This window comes from Labrus bergylta, chromosome 15, assembly GCF_963930695.1.
Source record: "Labrus bergylta chromosome 15, fLabBer1.1, whole genome shotgun sequence".
In the NCBI taxonomy this organism is placed as follows: domain Eukaryota; kingdom Metazoa; phylum Chordata; class Actinopteri; order Labriformes; family Labridae; genus Labrus; species Labrus bergylta.
In genome coordinates, this window is record NC_089209.1 from 14,129,661 (window position 1) to 14,151,463 (window position 21,803).

Here is a 21,803-nt window from a genome sequence, read left to right on the forward strand (position 1 = left end):
TCCACGAGGGGTATTACTGTGTATTAGAAAGCCACGCTGACCACAAATGCGTTGGGATCGAAAACATCTGCACGGCTGGAGATGGCCGGGTCGATTCAGGATACCCTTTTGTATTCTTGTAGCTTGTGTTTGGTTTTGTGGTGTTTGCACCAATGTGAGTTAAAAAAAAAAGGTGAAGGGTGACAGGAGGGAACATGCACCTCGCGGCCTGACCCCATGTCACTTGTCAGGGAAGATATATTTGGCATTTACATGAATGTCTGTGTTGTGAGTTCGAGTGTGTGCATCAGAGGCCAGCATTCGGCTAAACCCCCGTCTTCAGAGGAACACGTGTTAGCCTCCGTGTCTGATCTATCACCTGTCAGACAGTGAGGACAGGCGGGTGCAGAGCGGCTGGGTGGGCGCTGACTCTCAGCTGCAGTCTGCCTACTACTCTGACACCTTCAAAAGCAAACAAGGCCCGGTACATTTGCCCTCAGATAGAAATGTTTGTGAGGCAACAGTTTAACTTCTTTGAATACATAGATTAAAGTAATACAAGAGAACTGAATTTTGTATATTCAAACATAAACTGTTTGTATGTATTTACAGGAATTTAAAGCCATAAAAATATATTTTCTATCTTTATTTTGATGATGTAATCTTAGTGTATAGATTGGGTTCTGATGTGAGCCTATTGATCAGAAAGGGCCCTGACAGTCTGTGATATTGGATATGGCTTCACTAATCTTTTGTGTATGTGGCTGGAGGAAAATAAGGCTGTAACGTAACCCCAGTAGCCACGTTCGCTCAGGAAAGACTGCTGATCTCTTATCTGTGGTTGGGTGAGAGCGAGACAGCAGCGTAGGATGCCAAAATAATCTGGCAGCTTGTATTTATCCACCACATTACATCGTCAGAGTAAAAAAAAAAAAATCCCCACAATCAAGGAAGCACTGAGCTAACACTGAAACCAACAAGCAACGGCTTATGAGAAGTGAATTTTCAAGTTTTTTTGAAAGTGTTAAAACGTTTATTCATGACAGAAATTGGGATTTTAATGTCTGTTGCTAGTTTGCTAACATACGTTGCTATTGTGATCATTTGGTCTAAGACCTGCACAGCACTAAAACCATAATAAAGCTAAAACAAATCCTCCATTTTCATAAAGAAACACCAACAGTGACTCAAACCACAAAGGCAGAAAATGCTAATTTATTCCAGTAAATTCTTGCATCATTAAACACCATACAGTAATGCTATGTGGGTCATTAGCATTGCTTTTAGCGTTGCTATAAGCTGCGTTTACTGACTCCTGGCAGTACTGACTGACACCATACCTTCCGCCCATTGAAATTAGGAGAGTTTTCCACTGGACCAGTGACCTATTATCAGCTTTGGCCGGACATATAAGGGGTCGCGGAGCAAGAGCCGCTTTTCTCAGCCGCTTGCTTCCACCTCACTCATCCAGGGGGTCTGATGGCACAGCTGCAGAGCCAGGTCTGGAAAGATGCCCGTCATGTGCAATATTTTCCTCATGAGTGTCTTTGTTCTACCCCTGGATGTAAGATATAATATGTCTGTCTTATCACATAAAGCTCACCACTCAGATTTAGACTTATCAAGACACAATTAACCACCAAAATTAAAAAAATACGTAGTTCCTTTTGTGCTTTATGGCTAAATTGAACATTTTCAAGTTGATTAACGAAGACATTTTGCTTCTCTGCGCTTTCTTGTGCTTTCAGGAAAAAAAGTGGATTTATTTGGATCTACACATGACTCCGATCAGCTGGAGTCAGCTGATTAGCAGCAGGTGTTAGAGAGAGGACGGGTTTCCCTGCCCACTAATGGAGCTGCTCTATGACTGTGGCAGCTGGCACTTTATAATTCAGGATGGCATGCTTAGCGCAGAGCTTAGAGGGTCCTGGTGGAAATATTAAACACTTTTAGAACAAGCATATAAGATCACACGTGATCTTACAACTCTGACGCACTGCAACAAGTGAAAACTTCTCGATAACAGGAGAACCGCTGTACACTTTATTTCCTATCATGTGTTCTATTTCTTTGTTTAATGCAATGTACAAAAAACATGTAATGTACAGTAACTCGGAACCCAAATGAGATTGCTTCATACATGACACCTGCTTCCATATTACACTCTGTGATTATTCCTTTTCCATGACCAGCCCTCGGCCACTTGTTATACGCTGATCTCATTACATGAAGTAGGACGAGCCTCTGTCCCCCACTGATTCCATGATCACATGGGCTCTCTGCCATGACTGAATGTCCTTTTCCCTTTAATTGAATGCCATTACTTTCAGAGAATCACCTACTGAGCCACACGTCGCAGCGGCTGTGATGCTGCGTCTCGGGGGCGGCAGGCGGTGGCTGCGTTAAATTCCCGCCTTATACACACACACACACACACACACACACACACACACACACACACACACACACACACACACACACACACACACACACACACACACACACACACACACACACAGTCTGTCCACATCAATGGCTTAACTTGGCCCGCCACAGACAATACCCCGCTGTTTTTCTTTTAAGCATGCACTAATAGTTTCAGCATTATTTCTGAGGCATGGTTTGTATTTTCTGGCCGAGACTCAAAGGCTCGGCGTGAGATATTTGTGCCAAGATGAAGACATCAAGAGTGAGTGCGTGTATAAATAGCGTTGTAATGGCAATACAATGTATGACCCTTCCTTCTGAGATGAACAAACGGAGCGACGTCAAGTGAAGTGTGGAAGTGAACAAGAAGCCTGACATGCAATCTGGTGATAGCAGCACAGATTGTTGTTAACGGCTACTGCCTTCTATTAAGAGACGTGTTTGATGCTCGCATATCCCGACAAAACTGTATCACCTGGGTTTTATTTTAGGAAGTTCACGACTGTTGTGTCTCTAAGAGGAGCCCATTTAAAAATCGTTAATGTTTCCTATTATATCAGAGTTTTTAAACTGTTGTTTATTTGCCTTCAAATCTTATTTAAGCTCCTTCTGAATACATGAATATATCATAATTATACAAACACAGCTATGAAGTCTAAATTGAGTGTTGGTATGTTGCATCTCAAGTCCAAGATTTATGAATCAGAATCAACTCTATTGATAAAACATTTATAATGCAGCATGAAATACACAAAAAAACATGGATTTTGTTTGAACTATTCCTTGTCTAATATCATGTTGCAGATTGTTACGCAGTGAGTTTTTGGGGCTGCAGCTCTCATTCTACTTTGAGAGACAGATGTACAATGTCAGTTAGGAGTCAGTGTGTAACTTGTGGCCTACAGCTGAAGCCCTTTTTTTAGCCAATATTTGGCAAATTAGCACCATTAAAAAGTTTCCCAGATTAATTATGAGCAATTCCATAGTTCCCATGGGTGTACAGAGAACTTTCACGGGATAACTTTTACACTGAAGACGGTGTAAGACGGCAAATATGTGATGATTATGAGGCAACGTCTGGAGCTATAATAAGCCAATTTTTTTTTTTTTTTTTTAGGATTTAAGATGATTTGTGCATCTTTATTCAGAATCTTAAAACAAGTGGGTATGTCATTAGATCTGTTCAAAAAACAACCTATTAGAAAGTGGCTGTGCGTTACAGCTGAAGCTTCTACTGCGGACAAACAGGCTCAACCAACGCCATGAGTTGAGCATTTACAGGTCTCTTTAACCTCACGCATTGTCTTTGCCTAATGTGTCTCTTTCTTCGCCTGACAGGTTGAAATGTGTGCAAGTGAAATACATGAAATAAACATATTTGAACTATTTGTTTTCTATCTCCCAGTTCCCAAGAAATAGAGAGATGTTTTTTGTAACAACTTTGAGAGAGCGCAGTACCGTGGCAATCATCCACGGCACCATCTTGGTCCACTGTTTGATTCTGAATCTGAGATGTTTTTTTGTAATAAGTGGTGAGTAGTTAAGGTCTGGTTGCATAGAAGTATGTCCTAATTCAGCACTACATTATCATACGTGTTTGTACTGACACTTTACTTTACACTTTGTGTATCAGTGTGACATATTTTTTTTCCCTGCTAAACAAACAAATGCAGGAAAACAAACAAAAGAAGAAAAAAAAATCCTCTTTCCTTGAGAAAAAAGGAAAAAGAAAAATCCATGGGTTAGATTTTCCCTCTGTGCTCCCAGAGGGATTTCTGCAGAGGAGAAACAACACATGCAGGAAGTGAGATGAGATGTTCGGAAAGCATTTAGTGGATCAATATGCCAGGAAAGAGAAAGGAAGGCAGGCAGACAGACAGACAGAGGGAGGGAAAGAGAGAGAGAGAGAGAGAGAGAGTGGGCGAGAGACACCCAGCACCCGGGGGAGATGGAGGTCTCGGGGGAACAGCCTGTGCTTTTCAGGAGTACTGTTACACTTCTCAGTCAGTCTCAGTGGGAACATCCAACTCAGCAGCTTTTTTTCCGCTTCCTGAGAGGCTCTACGGCGTGAGGACGGGTTAGTAAGGCTGGTGGGTGATGTCACCGGTGTCTCCCCGAGGCCAAGGCCGTGTTTAATATCTGATCACTGATCACTCCTCTGGACATAAGACTTAAAACTATATTAGATTTGCTGACATAGGACAATGTTCTGTTATATTTTTTATTTACTTAAATTACAGATAGACATTTTGTTTTCTTTTTCTTAACTCCAGAAGTTTGACACTAAATATTAGGCCTCGATTTGTTAGCTTTTAGATTTTAACTTTACATCAATCAGTTCTCAGTAAACTCAAATTAAAAAAACACTTGGATTAACTCATTCAACTTAATTTTGTTAACACTTTAAAACTGTTTCATAGTGTTAGGCATTAGTATTTGGTGATTTAGATTGAAAAAGAAAAGGCTGGCGTGCTCAGCTCAATAACTCCTCGAAGGCAGTCTTACTCAAAGTGAACACGGTGAGCATGAAGATGCATTCTTTATCATTAAAAGTTATATATATTTCAATGTGAGGGCTGACATCTTTATGCTGAAATTGTTTAGGTAGAAGACAGCTTAGTTCTCTAAATTCAAAACAAGACTTAGGAGAAAGAAGAAATAGGTTATTATATTTCATGATAAGTTGTGATAAGTGCTATTTTATCTTATTTTTTTTTTAAATTGATGTCTGGTTTTAAATCTCAAAAAGCCTGCAGTAATATATCAATCACTTTCTCTACTTTCAAAACTGTATTTTCTAAATAAAGAAAATTGTCTTCTCATTGTCTGTGGTGCAGAAAATAATCATTTCAATATGCAGAGAGAAGAGCAGTAATAGTTTACAAAGAAAAGAGAGAGTATTTTCACAACTTCGCCAAATAACCACATTAATAGTTGTCAATAAAGTTGCAGATCACATCTTAATTGGTCCTGGAATCAATGATTCATCTTATGTTGAGCACTGTATTCCTCAAATGATATTTCAATTTGATAGAGGTTAAAGAAAAAAAAAAAACACACTAAAAGTATCTGAATAATACGGCACTCACCTTCTTTCAACATGCCGACTTTGAGACATTTCATGAAGCGACATGCCTGGCACGATTTACGTCTCCGTTTGGTGATCTCACATTCATTGGTGGCCGGACAGCTGTACTCAATATTCCCTGCAGGAGATAAAAGAAAAGAAAATCCTTTATTTAGAGGGCGCAACCCCAGCGCAAAAGAGGAATTAGAAGGTTTGGAGTTATTGCATAGAACAGGAGACCAAATCAGAAAAGGTAAACAACGGGGCATAGTAAGACAGTAAATTATACTGCACACACACACACACACACATCCACGCACGCAGACACACACCAACACACCTGTCCCAAGGTGACCCTGTGTGACATCCCTGAAGGAGAGGAGGGTTTAGTGGCATTTTGATGGGACATGTAAAAAGCACCACCCCGCCCAGGAGCCCCTCCCCCCGCTCTGATTCACAGATAAATTAGCTTCATTAATGCAGAGCGTCCTCTGCGCAGCGCTCACCGCGACCCCGTGCAGCCCATCCTTTTTCACCTAGAGGATGATGGGAAATCTGCCCTCCCTCAACAACATGAGGTCCAAGAGATGGACGCAGAGTCGAGCGCTCTGTATAATGTTCTCAATGAAATACAGAGAGCCACTGTATTAGACGCATGTATCCTGTGGCAAAGCTCCATGTATTATTCAAGTCCGTCTCACAATGGATAGATTTTTATGCAATTTAATCACTCAGGTCCAAAAAAGGACAGAAATACAGACTGATTGAATGTACCTGCTGCCAGTTTCCCATCAGAGTCTGGTTAACCTTTTACATTTTCAGGATCACTTCAAACGTTAAAGTGACCTGATGTGTCTAATCCCTCGACTGAATGTTAAAACAAAGTCCTGTAAGTCCACAGATGTATCCGCAAACTAGGTGTCTATTGCAGATCTGAACCCTCCCAAACACACACAAACAATCCCCTGTTGGTCAAGGAGAAGGTGCCAACATTTGTCAGGATCCCTGGCATGGACGGAGCAGCTGGGTCACATGCACAGTGAGGGGCTGCGGCTCCATGCCAGCATGTTGGCAGAGGCTGCAGCAGGGTTTCAGGGTGGGTGAGGTCTTTTAACTGAAGGGGAAATACAGTACGGTGCAGCCGTACAGACACATGCTGCGTATCACTTCTGTAAACTACAAATGAACTACAAATTAAATGAATCATATATTATACTGTTGGTATAACACAGAAAGCTGATGACTTTGTAAACAAAGCATTTAATCATAACTTATCGATCAGTGTGTAGGAAATTAGGACAAAGAGAAGTGACTAATTTAAACAATGAACGCATAAAAGTAAGAGAGAGCTTTTTTGAGTACGTCTACTAATGTCCCACAATGCAATTCATGCAAGAAATAAACAACAAATACAGAGAAAACCTATAGGAAATGACTCCCTGAAAAAACACTTTTCTTCTCACTCTCGTCTGTTTGTGTTTTTCACAGTGGAAGTTTCACTGAGGCCTGATTCTGCATGTTAGGAATAGTTCATGTTGTTAATAGACGGTGAAGAACATTACTTCTTTCGTCACGAGGAATTTGGAGAAAACTACAGTGATATTTTGTACCAGCAGCAATCTGTTTTTACTTTAAAATGTTGACGTTAGCTCACAAAGAAAACACACCGTTTTTCTTAATATTTGATTATTTTCTATGATTAAAATCTCTTCCTTCAGCCATCACATCAACATGCTATTTGCACAATTCATTCTTGCACATATCTGCTGTTTTGTAATACGACGTTAAACCCCTGTTTCCCCTCCTTCTAACTTTTTAAAAATCACATTTTTTTATCAAAAAATAAAGTGCAATATTCTTAAAATAATATAATATAAGATACAAATAATAAAGATTTTTTTTATCAGTTTAGAACCCTGTATAACCCTTCTCACACATACGGAAATCTCCTGAAAAACTCCGGAGATTTGGCTACCCGGAGGGACTTCACGCAAACAGCCGCATTTTTTGCGCGGACTTTACCCGTAATTAAACGGCTGCATTCTGTTTTCTGTGCGTCAGTATGTTGTTCTCCTCTCTTTTGTGGATGTTGTCATTCCATTGGACTACACATAGCATTGATATAAAGGCAAATATTCTCATTATAACGTCGTGTAGCGGACTCTGTTGCTTTTGCCGCTACTTCCGCCTTGTTTATTTACGTCATGTCTTACCCCAGGAAATCCCCCGACCCGACCCTCCCCTCTGACAGGGATAGTCCCCCGCTGTGAGGAGCATATGTGAACGGCTAGGTCGGGAGAATCTCCGGAGCGTTCTTCCTGCAATTATCTAGATATTATCCGGAGTTTATATGTGAAAACGGCTTATGGTTATTAAAGAAAACATTTTATACCTGAAGGAATCACGTGTATGTGTGTATGTGTGTGTGTGTGTGTGTGTGTGTGTGTGTGTGTGTGTGTGTGTGTGTGTGTGTGTGTGTGTGTGTGTGTGTTTGTGTGTGTCGCATGGGTTGCACAATCGTCTTAAATTGCCCGCCTCTAAAAGCTCACTGTCGGCGTACCCTCTTAGTTAATCAGGTCTTGTGTCCACCTTTATCTCTCAAAGGACGTTTCAACCACTCTAATATCCTTCCTTAACCTCTCTTATTTTCCCTCTAAATTTTGATATATTGTTATGCCATGCTATTATCCACGCGCTCGTCTCCACTCAGGCCGGACCTCTCCTTGTCCTCCTCCTTTAGCGGGGCCGGGACCCCCCTCCCTGATTACCATTCCATTAATGTGAATTCTCCTTTCAGTGAGTGACCACGTCCCAGTCCCCTTTCCCTCTGCCTTTTATTCTGCGGACTCCTCTTCATCTCTCACTCTCTCTCCTTCCTCTGTTACTACCCCTGATGACACATGCCTGAGCCTCTAATTGCCCCCCTCCATCCGTGCCCCCCCCTTTGGGTACGGGCTGGAGGGGCCTGGAGGGCAAAGTACAGATCCACACCTCCTACCCTCCTCCTCCTTCTCTCTCTCTACTTTCTCCCAATGAAATGCTGCTTCTTAATTACAGTCACCCAACACTGATTGTTATTGACTGAAGCTCCCACGGCTCAGGACGAGTGACGGACAGATTAGGTTCATTATGGGCCGTCCTCCACGAAGGAGAGCGAGAAGAAGAGGAAGAAGAGGAGGGATCTGTGCAAGACAATACAAAGTCACATGTGCTTTCTATTTACAGTCCTTCACTGTGCTGCTGGTGTGCTGCCGATACACACACAGCCTTTGAAATGACACTGATCAAACACACTGGTTTTCAAGATGTGGTTAAAATACCAAAGTAATGAAAATCTTTGCAATTTGAAGATTCTTATTTGAGTCTTTCCAGCTCTTAGGATTTTTAGCCATTTTCAGCATCTCTTAAAAATATTCTCACTTAATATTGAAAGATATTTAACAAATGCCTTCAACAAAGTGACTTCAACACGCGATCAGATGTTTAAATCAGTAACACCCTTGTTGAGTGGCTGTTCTCTCTCAAACCATGCTCAATCCAAATGGATACATGTGAACATTTTGAGTTTATGTTGTAGTTTTAGTCTGCTCACTTTGCAATCCTCCATAAATGTCTGCAGAGGTGTAAATGAAGTGCATTCTGTTTTGTCTAATATCCAATTTAACTGTTTTTTTTTTTTGTCATTGTCCAAAACAGCCATCATCATGTTTGAGGTATTTTCCACTAACATTTATTTTTGTATCTGGATCTAGTTTAGCATCTAAGCTAAACTTTGTTCCTGTAAATGAAGGCATCTTTGCATTGAACCACAACAACATAAAGCAAAAATGTATGTTAAAGAGTTATCTGTTGCTTACACATGTCAGATGGGTTTAGACAATGAATTACTCACTGGGTTTAATTTAACCTTCTTAATGTGGCCTCACTAACCTACCGTTCAAATGTCTACAGAAAAAGGTCCTTCAGACAGAATTTGAAATCTGTATTGGAGTTTGCAGCATGTTAACTCTGTCCAAGTGATTATTCTGTAACAGCTGCCACACATGGCAGAGTCCATGCCAGATGAACCGTTCACAAGCAGACGCATCAAAAAAAAATCACAATCCTGAGCAGATTTACAGTCTGGGCCTTAATGCCTGTTACAGACTCTCGCATTCACAACCTTGTATTTGACTCATAACAGCAGAGGGATTGAAACACTTGGATCTCAGGACAATGGATCTTTGATCAGGACACACAAACACACAACAATCAGACATGGCCTGATTTGAAGCTTTTTTTGTCCAAATAATCCTTAAGTGTGTGGTATTATTATCAGACTGCCTCTGATGGAATACCGGCAGTAGCCAATGAGAACAAAGCAGACCGGGAAGCGTCATCAAGACATGTCATTTCTTCTGAAGTCATGTATGACCATGCAAGTTTCTCTGATATCTCATATCTGTGGAATCGCTACGTTGAAATAGTTACTTTAAACAGTGAGGCGAGTCGTCACACTGTCTGTGACGTTTGGAGGAATACAGAGTTAAAAATCAGTTGAAACTGTTCTCATGTCAGTGGTCTTCAATGTATTTAAAATGGGTTGAGATTTGAACATTGTCTAGTGTGTATCCAGTCTTAGAGAGAGATTGGATAGCAGGTGAGCCAGTAAACAGGAAACAGGAAATACCTTGTATTGTTCTTTTGAAGAAGGCTTTGCAGGCCTCACACGAGGCCACCCCATAGTGGTACCCTGAGGCGATGTCTCCACACACCAGGCAGACCCTCTTGGGGATGGCATTGAGCATGTACTCGCACTTGATCGGCGAGTCGTCTGCCACGCCTCCAGAGCAGTCCTCGTAGCGGCGTAGGCAGGCAGCGCCGCCTCCCAGCATGCTCGGGTTGAACATTGGCGGGGAGTCCAGGGCGTGTGGGTGTCTGCTGCCGTTAATGTAGCCTCCGCTAGCGTCGGAGTTGCCGCTTGGACTGTGGTGGCTGCCGTTGTCTAGGAGAGAGGAGGAGGGACTGGAAGGCTCGGTTTTGACGTAGGAACCACAACTGGAGGAGAGGTGTCGGTCCTCAGAGGGCATTCTGTTTAACAACCTGGATAAACATAACAGTGAAAAGAGATGGAGTCAGTTATTGTATAAATGAACGAAAACAGAACAGAACAAAAACAAGTGATTGACCAGAGTGGTCTTGATTCAGGAGAATCCATCACTGGTTTAACCTCTTGATTCAGGAGTAAGGAGGCCCTATAATCCAACGATTTAATGACCTCCCAATTATAAACATATTGATTCTGAATATTGAATGATGTGTTCAAACAAGAGATAACGCAAACAAAGTACATATAAAATGATGTTCACAAAAAATGCTTGATTATTTTCTGATGTCCCACAATGCACACTTCTCAAAACAGTTTCCCTAAAAACAGTTATGGAGCATTAAGCATTTTCTTTCAAAAACAGTCAGATTTTACACTTTTTTTTTCATTTTGGATGATATAATAATTAGATTTAATTCAGAACATACATTCTTAATATTGTATATATTGTATATAAGCACACACATCTCCTGGAAAGCTCTGACATGAGGAACCTTGAATTAAAGTCAATCTGCATCAGTAAAACTGCAGTATCAAAGAAATGATCCCGACTCGTCTGTCGTCTGAAGTCTGACAAGATGTACCGATCGTTGCTTTCCTCCATCATCGCCTGATCATTGCGCGAGAGATTCATCAGCGGTGATGGAGCGCTCCAGTCTGTCTGAGTTTGATAGATTATGTTACAGATGCAACCATTTATGTGTTGGAATGCCAAGTGATATACTGCAGCGGCTTATTTCTCTCCGGCAAAATGGTAACTAACGAGCATGTCAACAGATGCCCCATACATCTCGCAAACAATGCCCACAATTGGTCGTCTGCCAGGAGTAAATGAATGAATGAAACTTCAGAAGGCTGTTAATGGACACAGAGAGGTGTTACACTCAGCATATGGAGCATCATGGGTAATACATGACCCAATCAATAGTCCTGGTTGGATTGCCAAAGGACGGTGCCAGGTTACGCTGGACTGAACGGAGAGGTTTGAGAGAGGAAGAGGAAACGGAGCTGACCTGAGATTAGGTTCCTTAATCGCGAATTACATTAGAAATATGGGAAAATGTATTTATGCAACCTTTTTACAAAAGTTATATATTCTACAAAAGTGAATCCTTTTTTTTTTGTTTGTTTTTTTTTGGGGGGGGGGGCCTTAGGACAGAGACACTTTTGAGGGACGGAAATTGAATTAAGTTATTAATAGGTAAAAAAAACATTCTGAAGAATTGTCCAAAACAAAGTTTTTGATTTTAACTTTAAAGATTGTGGCTTTACATCGATTTAAACGCTACTGCAGAAACCTTTTTCTTTTTCATGGCAGGTATACTGTATACGGGCTTAAATGGGCTTTATAGGAATGTAATGTTTAATTTACTCCAATGTTCCTCTTATATATCCGAGCGGGTGGTGATCTTGACACAATGGAACAAAACAAATTTTGCAGCTGTTCTTGTGTAATAATTTCTCAGCCTCTCTGTGTTGTTGTACTTGCAGTAGCTTCAATAAAACCTTCTCAAACAAAGCATGAAATGAGGCCTGGGTGTGAGTGTGTGTGTGTGTGTGTGTGTGTGTGTGTGTGTGTGTGTGTGTGTGTGTGTGTTGTGTGAGCACTGCTGCCTCTGTCCGTCAGAGTTGGTGCTAAAATGACACAACTTCTGCCCTCCATGCTTGTGAGTGAACACTGTGGAAAGAATCTCTAAAAATCTAAGAAAGTGAATGCTGACTAGATTTCTTCCCCTTGTTTTTTGGGGGGCTGTCCCCGTTTACAAATGAGGTGTTGTGGTTAGGTTAACTTCTTTCCCCTCTGTTGCCTCTTTGCACACGTGTTTAAATAAAGCCATGAAGTCATCAGGCCCTGACAACATGAAACCTCCCTTTTAACTGCAGCGGGTGGCTGGTGCAGGGAGGAGGAGATAGCCTCCACCCCTGGGTCCAGATCAGATCTATTGATCCTTCTGCTTCCTTCCTGTTCCAGATGAAAAAATAAACCCTCCTCTTACGGGTCCCAGACATTCCTAATGCATTTTTAATCAGCCTGGACTGTTAACATAGTGCAAGATGGAGCGATACAATGTTATGTTATAATACATTGTGGTTTACAAAAGATTCACAGGGCTCACGTTAAGTCTGGTTAGCAATCAGCGCGCACCTCCAGTCAATTGGAAGGTGTATTTCTCCCATCTGTGGGAATTGGAGAGAGCGGCGTGGTAACAGTTAATACATCATAGCAGTGAGATAGGGGGATTCCCTGTGGAATAGTGCGTCGTGGCATATGCAAAAAGTAGTTCATTCCACACTTAGCACTAAGTTACGCTTGGGAGATGTTTTTTGTTAGCTTTAATGGAAATTTCTAATGGCTCCTTTCAAATCTGTCGAAATAAAATAATGGCACGAGATGCCAATTCGCGCAGACAGAAATAGCTTCATAGTTTCATAATTTGCCCCCCTCCTCGATTATTATAAAGAGATGTGGAGTTTTCCAAGTGCGGCCTGACTCTTCTCAACCTGCTCCGCTCCCCTGGCAACACACACACACACACACACACTCCAACAAGCACGTTGCACCTTATATCTAATGGGGTAGTGTTTGCTCCACCGCGCAGAAAAATGGTACAAACGGAGCAGACAAGCAAGACTCAACAGACAGACGTGAAGGTCACCTGCCTTTTCTGCTCGGCTGTTCTTGGAGGCCCAGACGGCCCCCAAAACGGACGCCTCAAAGCGACAGACACACAGGTCTCAGTCTGTTCAGCACTCTGACAAAAAAAAAGAGTACTAAAGAGAGCTGTCCATTATGTTTTATGAAAGAGATACAGCCTGACATTCTGCTCATTTCAGATTGAACAAAAAAAAATTGAAACACTTTTGTTTTCAAGCCAAAGTTGATCGGTGTGAAAAGGTCCCATCAGAGCAGCTTAAAATCTAAAATATTTGTGTGTGTGTGTGTGTGTGTGTTCGTGTGTGTGTTTTGGCATCCCTCCTAATGCTGGCAGTGTTGCAGATCCCCTGCTTCCCTACATAAATCCTGAATCCATCCACCTCATCTCCAAACCATAAAATATGCCTGCAGCCTCCAAAATTCTGCACGATAAATTTTTACCACTAGTCGAAAAAAATAAATCTTAAATCTAAGATGCACACTCAAAGCAGCCCCCCCCCCCCCCCCCCCCCCCCCCCCCCTAAAATGACCTTATGCGGTCCCACAATTGAAGGGTTAAAAATCCCCTTCTCCATATTTTACTATGTATTTTCCCACTGAGGGGAAAATGTTATTGTTGAGCTCGGGGGTTAAGCTTGTAGCAGGGAGTGCGGCGTAAATCATGGTGCTGAACACACAGCCGAACATGGAAGCGCAGAAGGACAGAGGCAAGGAGCCATGCATGAAATTAGTTCATTAATCTTTCTATGATAGGCCGTCCTTGTTTGGGGCAAACTCTATCAGCTTTAAACGGAGTGCCCCTCTCTGCCTGACACATAGATTATACTGTGAGTCCGCAGCCGGGGTGTCTGGGAAAATGAATGGTCACGCGAGCGGGAAAATGGGGTAGCGTGTGTCGCCCAAGTGTTAAGTAGGAACAACAACATACGCAAGACACAGCGTGGGCACAAATGAAGGTCAGCAGAAAAAAAAAAAGGGTGCATTTCTAAGATTTCAATTTATGATTCATATGCTGCATATTACTGTGGCCGGTTTTAGAGAAAAGTTATTAGTCAAAATGCCTTTTTTTTGTGCATATTTAAAGGTAATATGTGATTTAAAAAAAATAATAGAATCAGCATTGTATTCAAAGTCTGCAGGCTGTGCACGTCTTCCGTCATCGACTGTCAGCTCACACACCTGAAACACAGCCTCTCAGGATTTAAATAAGTTTATGATACACACGTTTTGTTACATTTTATTCAGAATTAGAATGTGTACATATATATACAAGATATTTGACTTTGCAACACGAGACAATAGTGCAATGGTATTTATTAAACACATGTTTCTCTGCTTAACGCTTCTGATTGGTTGATAGAGGAAGTATTTGTTAATTGTTTTTCTTTTGTTCTCTGTCTGAAACTTGAATCCTGCTGTGTTGGCCAGGACTCTCTTGAAGAAGAGATCTCATATCTCAGTGAGAATATTTTCCTGGTAAAATTAAGGTTAAAAAGAAGAAGTACATTGTTGTGTCTATATACAGTAGCACCTAATCAGCATCTACTAGATGAGAAGATGAATTTTCTGTCTGTTCCTCTCATGGACACTCCACCTCAGTCACTCAGCATTTAAACTAATCCTGTTTTCCTGAATATTTGGTCTTATGTTATTGTGTGTTTTTTTTTTTTCTTATGACCTTTTTTCATATCCTGCTTTTAATTACGCGGAGGTTCTTTTTTGCACTCTGCGACAAGAAAAGGTTTTTGCTGCAGGAAAAATTAAGTGAGGGCTAAAAACTGATCGGAGGACTGTTTGTGAGTTAAGCTGTCATTTTTGAAAGACAGTAGAAAATAACTGTGGCAAACTAAAAGAGAGAAAAGTGATCATCTTAATATGTGTCTTAAGTCGAACCAATCGGTCCAAACTCAAAAGTTATTCAATTCAATTATTCAAGTGTCTTCTATCATATGGAAAACCAACTCATATTTCTAATTGATCAGGAAAACAGGTGCCGTACAATTATACTTTAAAACAATTTCCTGCATAATCATCAAAGTTTTTTCAGAGGTTTGTGTTGATTAACAATTAGCCAATGACTAGACAGAGCTCTAATTAAGTAAAAGTAGAGTTTCATGTTTTGAGCTTCCACTTATAAGGGAAATAAAATGCTGTAAAAGCAGGATTCACCTGGCCATGTTACACAGCTGAAGAAGGCCGTGTTAAAAAATGTAAATCCTTGAGAATAAGTCAGATCAAGAGATCAAGTTAGAGTATTATTAGTACAATTTTTTACTGCATGGCAGATATACACTCTGCTCCTGCTTCTCTTCCTTTTTTACACACATACACACACATACACACACCACGCGCTCATGAACAGCAAACTTCCAGCATATGGCCTCTTCAATGTCACTGCCACAAGGAGCGGTTGCATAGATTTCCCTCATGGATGATGTCTCCTTACCTGGAGTATCACCCCCCATTTACGTACACGTCCTGCACCTCCAAGAAATTGCTCTCCCTGCAAAGTCAAACACACCCCTAACTGCCTTTTAAAAGGAGACAGAAGAAGATGAAGGAGGTGGAATAAACGAGCAAAGACTTAAGCCGTCATTGGGAATCAGAGGGGGACTCATGAGGGACAGTTACGATATTGATTTCATAAATAAACAGAGATGGCCATCGATCCTAATGTTATTTTGCATTTCAATTACTGCCCAGAAACATAACCTTCAAACGTCTGCTCCTCCACAGTAATAACATCCACTGATAATCACGAGCCGGTCTTGTCCGCTGCAAATTGGCTTTTCTCTCCATCTCTCACTCGCTCTCCTCTTTTTTTTCTCTCTCCTCCAAATGTGTAAATGACACAACTTTGCATTTGCCTAATGGTATTAGGGCATGGGCTGAATTTCAAGTGCGACTCAGGCTGATACAGTGAGCGCTCCGGTCAATTGACACAATGCAAATGAACGTGCTGAAGAGGAATTAAGTTCACAATGTGAGACCTCGGGAAGCTACGATGAGGCCCATTAAATTAAACATGCCGGCTGACCCACACTGCATGATTAGACGCACTCTCTCTCTCTCCCTGTGTGTGTGTATGTGTTAATTTCATTTGATCAATAAAACAAACTCTTTCTAAGAAGACCTCTCTGAAGCTTGCGTTCATGACACCACATTTTTATTTTGATTGATATGAGGCTGCACAGAAGCGTCCATCTACATCCTGATGGATTCAGAGTCCTTGACAGGCTGCCTAAAGGATGTATCTATATCAAGAGAGGGTCACGACATGTAATGAAGTTATTTCTCCCTTCATGCCATCACACAGCTCCACTATTCATTGTGGCGGCCTCTAATGCAGCAGCCATTAAGAGAGACGCTTGGAGAGCAGCATCATGAGGCAATAAGGCAAGTTTTTTTTTTTCTTTTTTTTCTTTTTTTAATCAGCAGTTTTTTTTCATGAAAACTTATCTTGTGTTGAAAGAGAAGTTGGAAAGAAGCAGCATTTTTCGCCCTAACACAGTTCTGTCCCACCACCTGCTCCCTCCATCCGTCAGTGGTCTCTGTTCTGTTGGCTTCCAAGTTGTTTTTGCTGGTCCCATCCACAAACTATCAAGCTTAAATGTGAAATATATCCCAACCTTGGTGCAACCATGCTCACCATGATAATGTTACTCGGAGTGCAGAAAGATGCACTCACAAAAGTGTTCAATCCGCCCTTAGGGCAGCGGTCTCCACAGAGAACAAAACAACATTTACACTCGTGACATCATGACTGAAACGTTGAAACACAATTTTCGGTTTCTGAAATGCACAGAAACTTTGCTTTGAGTGAATAGATGTAGCCAAGAAAGCTGAATGTATCCGCCATGTATCAAATCAGCTCATAATACTTTAATTTTTAATTCTCTGTGTGGCATACAAACTTTAAAATGACCGCCACTTTTTTTTTTTTCATTTGTTTACAGTTAAAAACTTTGGCACGACAAAATGCAGTTCATGCCAGTAAGACACTGATTTCACAGTTTAAATTATGTGGAATTCAGACTTTTTCAGACAAAATTTAAAAAAAGAAAGAAATCTTGATTAAATGTTTAAACTTTTTTTATTTGTCAAGTCAAAACCTATTAAAGTTTTCTATGAATAAAAAATAAATATTTGCTTGACATTCTATTCACGTTGTAGATATGGCATTATGCTGACTAATGTAAAAGTTTCTCATATTGTACATTACATATACAAAGTGAGCATGTGTAATAAAGTGTAATTAATGCAGTTTACTGCTTAATGCAACGATGAGCTTCTTATAACAGACACAGTCAGGTGTTTGTTTCCATGATGTGGCTCCACTAAAATTAGACCTCAGGTCAGTGTGTGATTCATTGGTCTCATCCGTATGTATGTGCACGTGTGTGTGTGTGTGTGTCTATGATTGTCTCTGGTCGTGTGTGTGTGTGTGTGTGTGTGTGTGTGTGTGTGTGTGTGTGTGTGCATACATTTGAGCGCCTGTGCTTATGCATTCCTGCCTGTGTGCTGCTGAAGGGCACCTATGTGAACAGCAGGTGGGACGGGAAGAGAATGGGTTTGATTTATTCGAGACAACTGAACTTAAACCAGATTTAAAGTGTTGGAGTGAAGGAGGCAGCATTTAAACATTTAAAGAAGAGGAATATGGCTTGTTGCACAAACTGAAAATACACAAGCCTTTGAAGAGAATTGTCTGCCATGAGGAAAAACCCCAACAAACAAAATCAGATGGACTGTTCTCTGAATTATTATTATTATTACAAATAATGTTAGGAGTCTTAAATCATGAAGAGGTTTAGTCTTTAGTTTTTGCTCTGCTTTAGCTGCAAGTTATTTTGATTTTCATTATTTAAGAAATTTGTCATCTCACACTCTCCATGTGCAATTTAATGTTAACACTTGAATCAGATTAGACTCAGCAATTTCTAATAAATATCTGGCAAAATGGAGATGGATATTTTCTTACGATTAAATAATAAAATACAAACGCTGGAAAAACATGTGCGTATTATTTCATTATCATGCATGTTGAATAAATATGTATACCAGTATATATATATATATTTTACTTTTGAGAGGAAACGTGCCTTAAAACATTATTTAATGTTTATTAAAACATTCTATCAATAATGTCAGATTCCTGACGAGCAAAATGAGTGGAATGGAGTAAGAGCGTATTTGCCTTCTTAGCAGAGTCGTGGCGTGACAGTAGCACACTAAAGTTCTGAGACCTCTCACCTCGAGCCGGTGGGGTCGTCGGGCCAAATGTCCTCAACGTGTTATTAATAGCGTCTGTGAAGACAAAGCTATTTAGTGTCAAAATAATTCAAGGTTTTGTGTCATGCTAAATACGCAGATTTATGGTATGCATATCATAAGAAACTACAACTTCTCTTCAACTCTATGATGGTAGTTCTTCATTTTAAAGGAAAGACATATATAGCGTTGATATGACAAACGAGTCAAAACATCAAGTTAAACTAACCTCCTTAGAAAATGCAGCAATCATTTCAGAGAGCAGTCTGTTGTAAGAGTTAGTTATTATAAAGATATGCATTTGAGAGTTTTGTATGAGACATTCTAGCAGTGACTAAAGGGTCCTGGACTTTACAGAGGAGTCAATCTGAATAACACATTCAGATTGGTAATATGTGTGCAGGATACAGTATGCAAACATTCACATATATATAAGGAGATTGGTATTGAGCACATGCAAGCTCCTTGCAACGTGCATGTTTTTGTGTGCAGCCATATATGTAGGGAAACATTCAGATACAGTCCCACAGACACACAAGCACACAATGTTCACCTCTTCACACACACAGTAAGACCTTGGTAAATCTGGCTTAATGTCGCAACATTGTTGCCTTTGTTGTATAATTTACATTTAATGTTTTCTGCAGCAGAAAAAAAAGTTTTCGTTGTACAGATACTTTTTAACTGTGGTAATCGCTGATTGTGCGAAAAAGAAGTGCTCAGAGTTTCAAGTTTTCTTTCAGTCTGCAGGAACTGTACACAGATACTGAATGTCAAAGCCTCAAATAACAAACGTGAAACAGATTTAATATGTCAAAACTTTAAAAAAAACAAGTTTAACCTAGATCTATAGCGTCTCAATAAGATATCAAATTGACTTTTACATTCTCTCAACACTTGATATAAAACAATACACTCTTAACAGCTGAACTGTTAATGATGTCCAACACTGTTATTATTACTTTAGAACAGTTTGAAAAGGTACATCTTAATAAACACTAAAATGTATACAAAGCTGTATATCAGTGTATTTTAATGATGCATTAAGATGCTGTAAAGTGCATTCAATCTACAATCCAATAATCTAACTTTATCATTGTTTCTAAAATCTTCTAATCAAAACAGTTCCATGGAGTGTTAAAATGTTTGAGCATTTTTCTTACTAAACAAAAAGAAGCTGATATGGTTTTAATTCTATGAGTTTTTTAATCTCTCTAGAGTCTAAGTGTTAATGTTTTTTTTAAATCAGACCAAGTTAGAATACACTTTGACTTGACAGAAGAAGTTTCCTCTACATTCATAGACAGTAATGACAGGCCTGTAAAAAAGTGCTGAACTAGTTAAACCTTTCAAATCCAATCTTCAGCTTAACTTTATGAGGATTCCAGTGAAGGGTCTCCCTGACCGGTCATGTTTGGTCAGGAGAAGAGGGTCTTATCAGTCATGCAACGAGTGTCTTAATTAAATCTTACGGCCACTGCTACATTTCCGATTTGACGGTTTCTCTGTCTTTTGGTTTCCTGACTCACTGTAAAGAATTACAACAAACTAAATACTAAATGTTACTATATACAGGCACAACGTTTGCTGCCTTTTAATCCTATTTTTTAAAAAAAATGATCTGCATTTTCTTTAACATACACTGTCAGTGTGGTCATGAGTTTGTTACATGATGATTTAAACATGAGGCCCAAAAGTGGACTGCAAAGTCTCTAACTGAATAAAAGTGAACACGTTTTTATTTCATTCACTTCCTGCGTAAGTAATATACTCTTATCTGACTATAAAACACTCAGACTGGGCGACAGTTACAGTCACAGTTTTTTTTCTCACTTGGACACAGCCGGACACCAGCGGCTGCCAGAGGATAGTCGTCTGGATATTGTCTGAATTAATCTGCCTCTGGTTTTTCCCTGCGGCTGAGGTTAAATCCTGGATCCTGATGCAGAGTAAGTCAGCTATAGGGCAGCGGCCCGACCTGGACTCCCTGCGGGCTGCGCTACTGCAGCCTCGGACTCTGCTGTCCCATACAGGGAGAGGTGGAGCTGAGATTGTACGAGGAACTCCCTGTTTTTTTTTTACTACTTTACTTTATATTTTAGAGGGATCTTTTTTAGCACAAATGATCAAACCACATAACAGTTGTTCTTTACTTTTTTAGTTCAAATAAAAGTCATTTCTGTAAACCAAATTTGAAACAACAGTAGAATTACAAAAAATGAAAAAGAAAGGGAAGAAAGATGTGTTCAAAAAGATGCACCTACTGGTTGTGGTAGCAGAGAGCGTCAGGGATACACAGTTCGGAAACATCCATCAGTCCACGTTAAGCATTCCAGTTGTTTCAATAAAAAAAAAATCAGATAAACAAACAGCTGGGGAAGAGCTGGAGGAGGAGATCACTTCCTAAGTCTCCACATATCTTGAAGAAATGACTGGTTCAGGTGTTCCTGGGTGTTGTCTCCCCTCCCTCCCCTGTTCTCAAACAAAAAACAAAAAGGAAGAGAAACACCTTCTGCCACGGCCCGACAAACTCCAGTCTGCACAGGTGCTTCACACTCAGGCTCAGGAGGATGTGTGGTGATGAGAGGAGGAAGACACTGAGGTAGAGATAAAGGGAGGAAGTGGGTGTAAAGAAGAGGAGAGCGTGGCTCGAGGGAGGGATGGAGTGAAGAAAAGAGAACACAGAAGATACAGACGGATGGATGGAGAGCGGCAGAGGAGAGAGCGCACTCAGGCTGAGGAAGTCAGAGAGGGGACTGAGTCTCCATTGAAGATGCGGGGGCTCTTTAAGAGCAAGGGGGAGGGGTTTGGTGCATATGGGGGCGCTGCTATTGGTCGTTTATCAGGAGGGCTGTCCTGAGAGCAGCCAAAGGGGAGGAGGGAATACTGGGATGGGAGGGGATAATGATGGAGCAGCCGGTGTCCAGTCATTCACAAGGGAGCGCTGTGAAACATAGAGGCACAGCAGACCCCCCCCCCCCCCCCCCCCAGACAGAAAGACAGACAGACAAATATGTGGACAGACATAAAGACACATAGATAGATAGACTGGTGGATGGATGAATATTATTTTCAGAGTCAGAGTCCCCTTGCAGGTTTGCAGAAGGAAACTGTCAAAGTGGTCAATAGAAAGTGAAGTAGCAGAGTGTTTACTGTAGGTTTGTTTATGGAGCTTTAAAAGGCTCAGTGCCAGCTTACAGAGCTCAACTTTTCCCTTTACTCCTTTATCCTCTTCACCATGGATCTTATTTTTCCACAGTCGGCCTTCCCTTGAAGTCAAAGCAGCTGCGTTCAACGACATCATTTTCAAGAATCAC

The 21,803-nt window shown here is 40.7% G+C and overlaps 1 protein-coding gene across 1 annotated transcript in view; it reads right to left on the reverse strand.

The window, feature by feature from the left end:
* LOC109987682 (steroid hormone receptor ERR2-like) overlaps positions 1-21,393 on the reverse strand; it is a 39,289-nt gene extending 17,896 nt beyond the window's left edge. Inside the window, exons 1-3 of the mRNA XM_065963999.1 lie at positions 20,751-21,393; positions 10,143-10,555; positions 5,496-5,612 (exon numbers count right to left, since the gene is read on the reverse strand). Of these exons, the coding sequence (XP_065820071.1) occupies positions 5,496-5,612; positions 10,143-10,555; positions 20,751-20,800 (580 nt within the window). The 5' untranslated portion in view covers positions 20,801-21,393. The remainder of the gene's footprint in view (positions 1-5,495; positions 5,613-10,142; positions 10,556-20,750) is intronic.
* Positions 21,394-21,803: the final 410 nt, after the last annotated feature.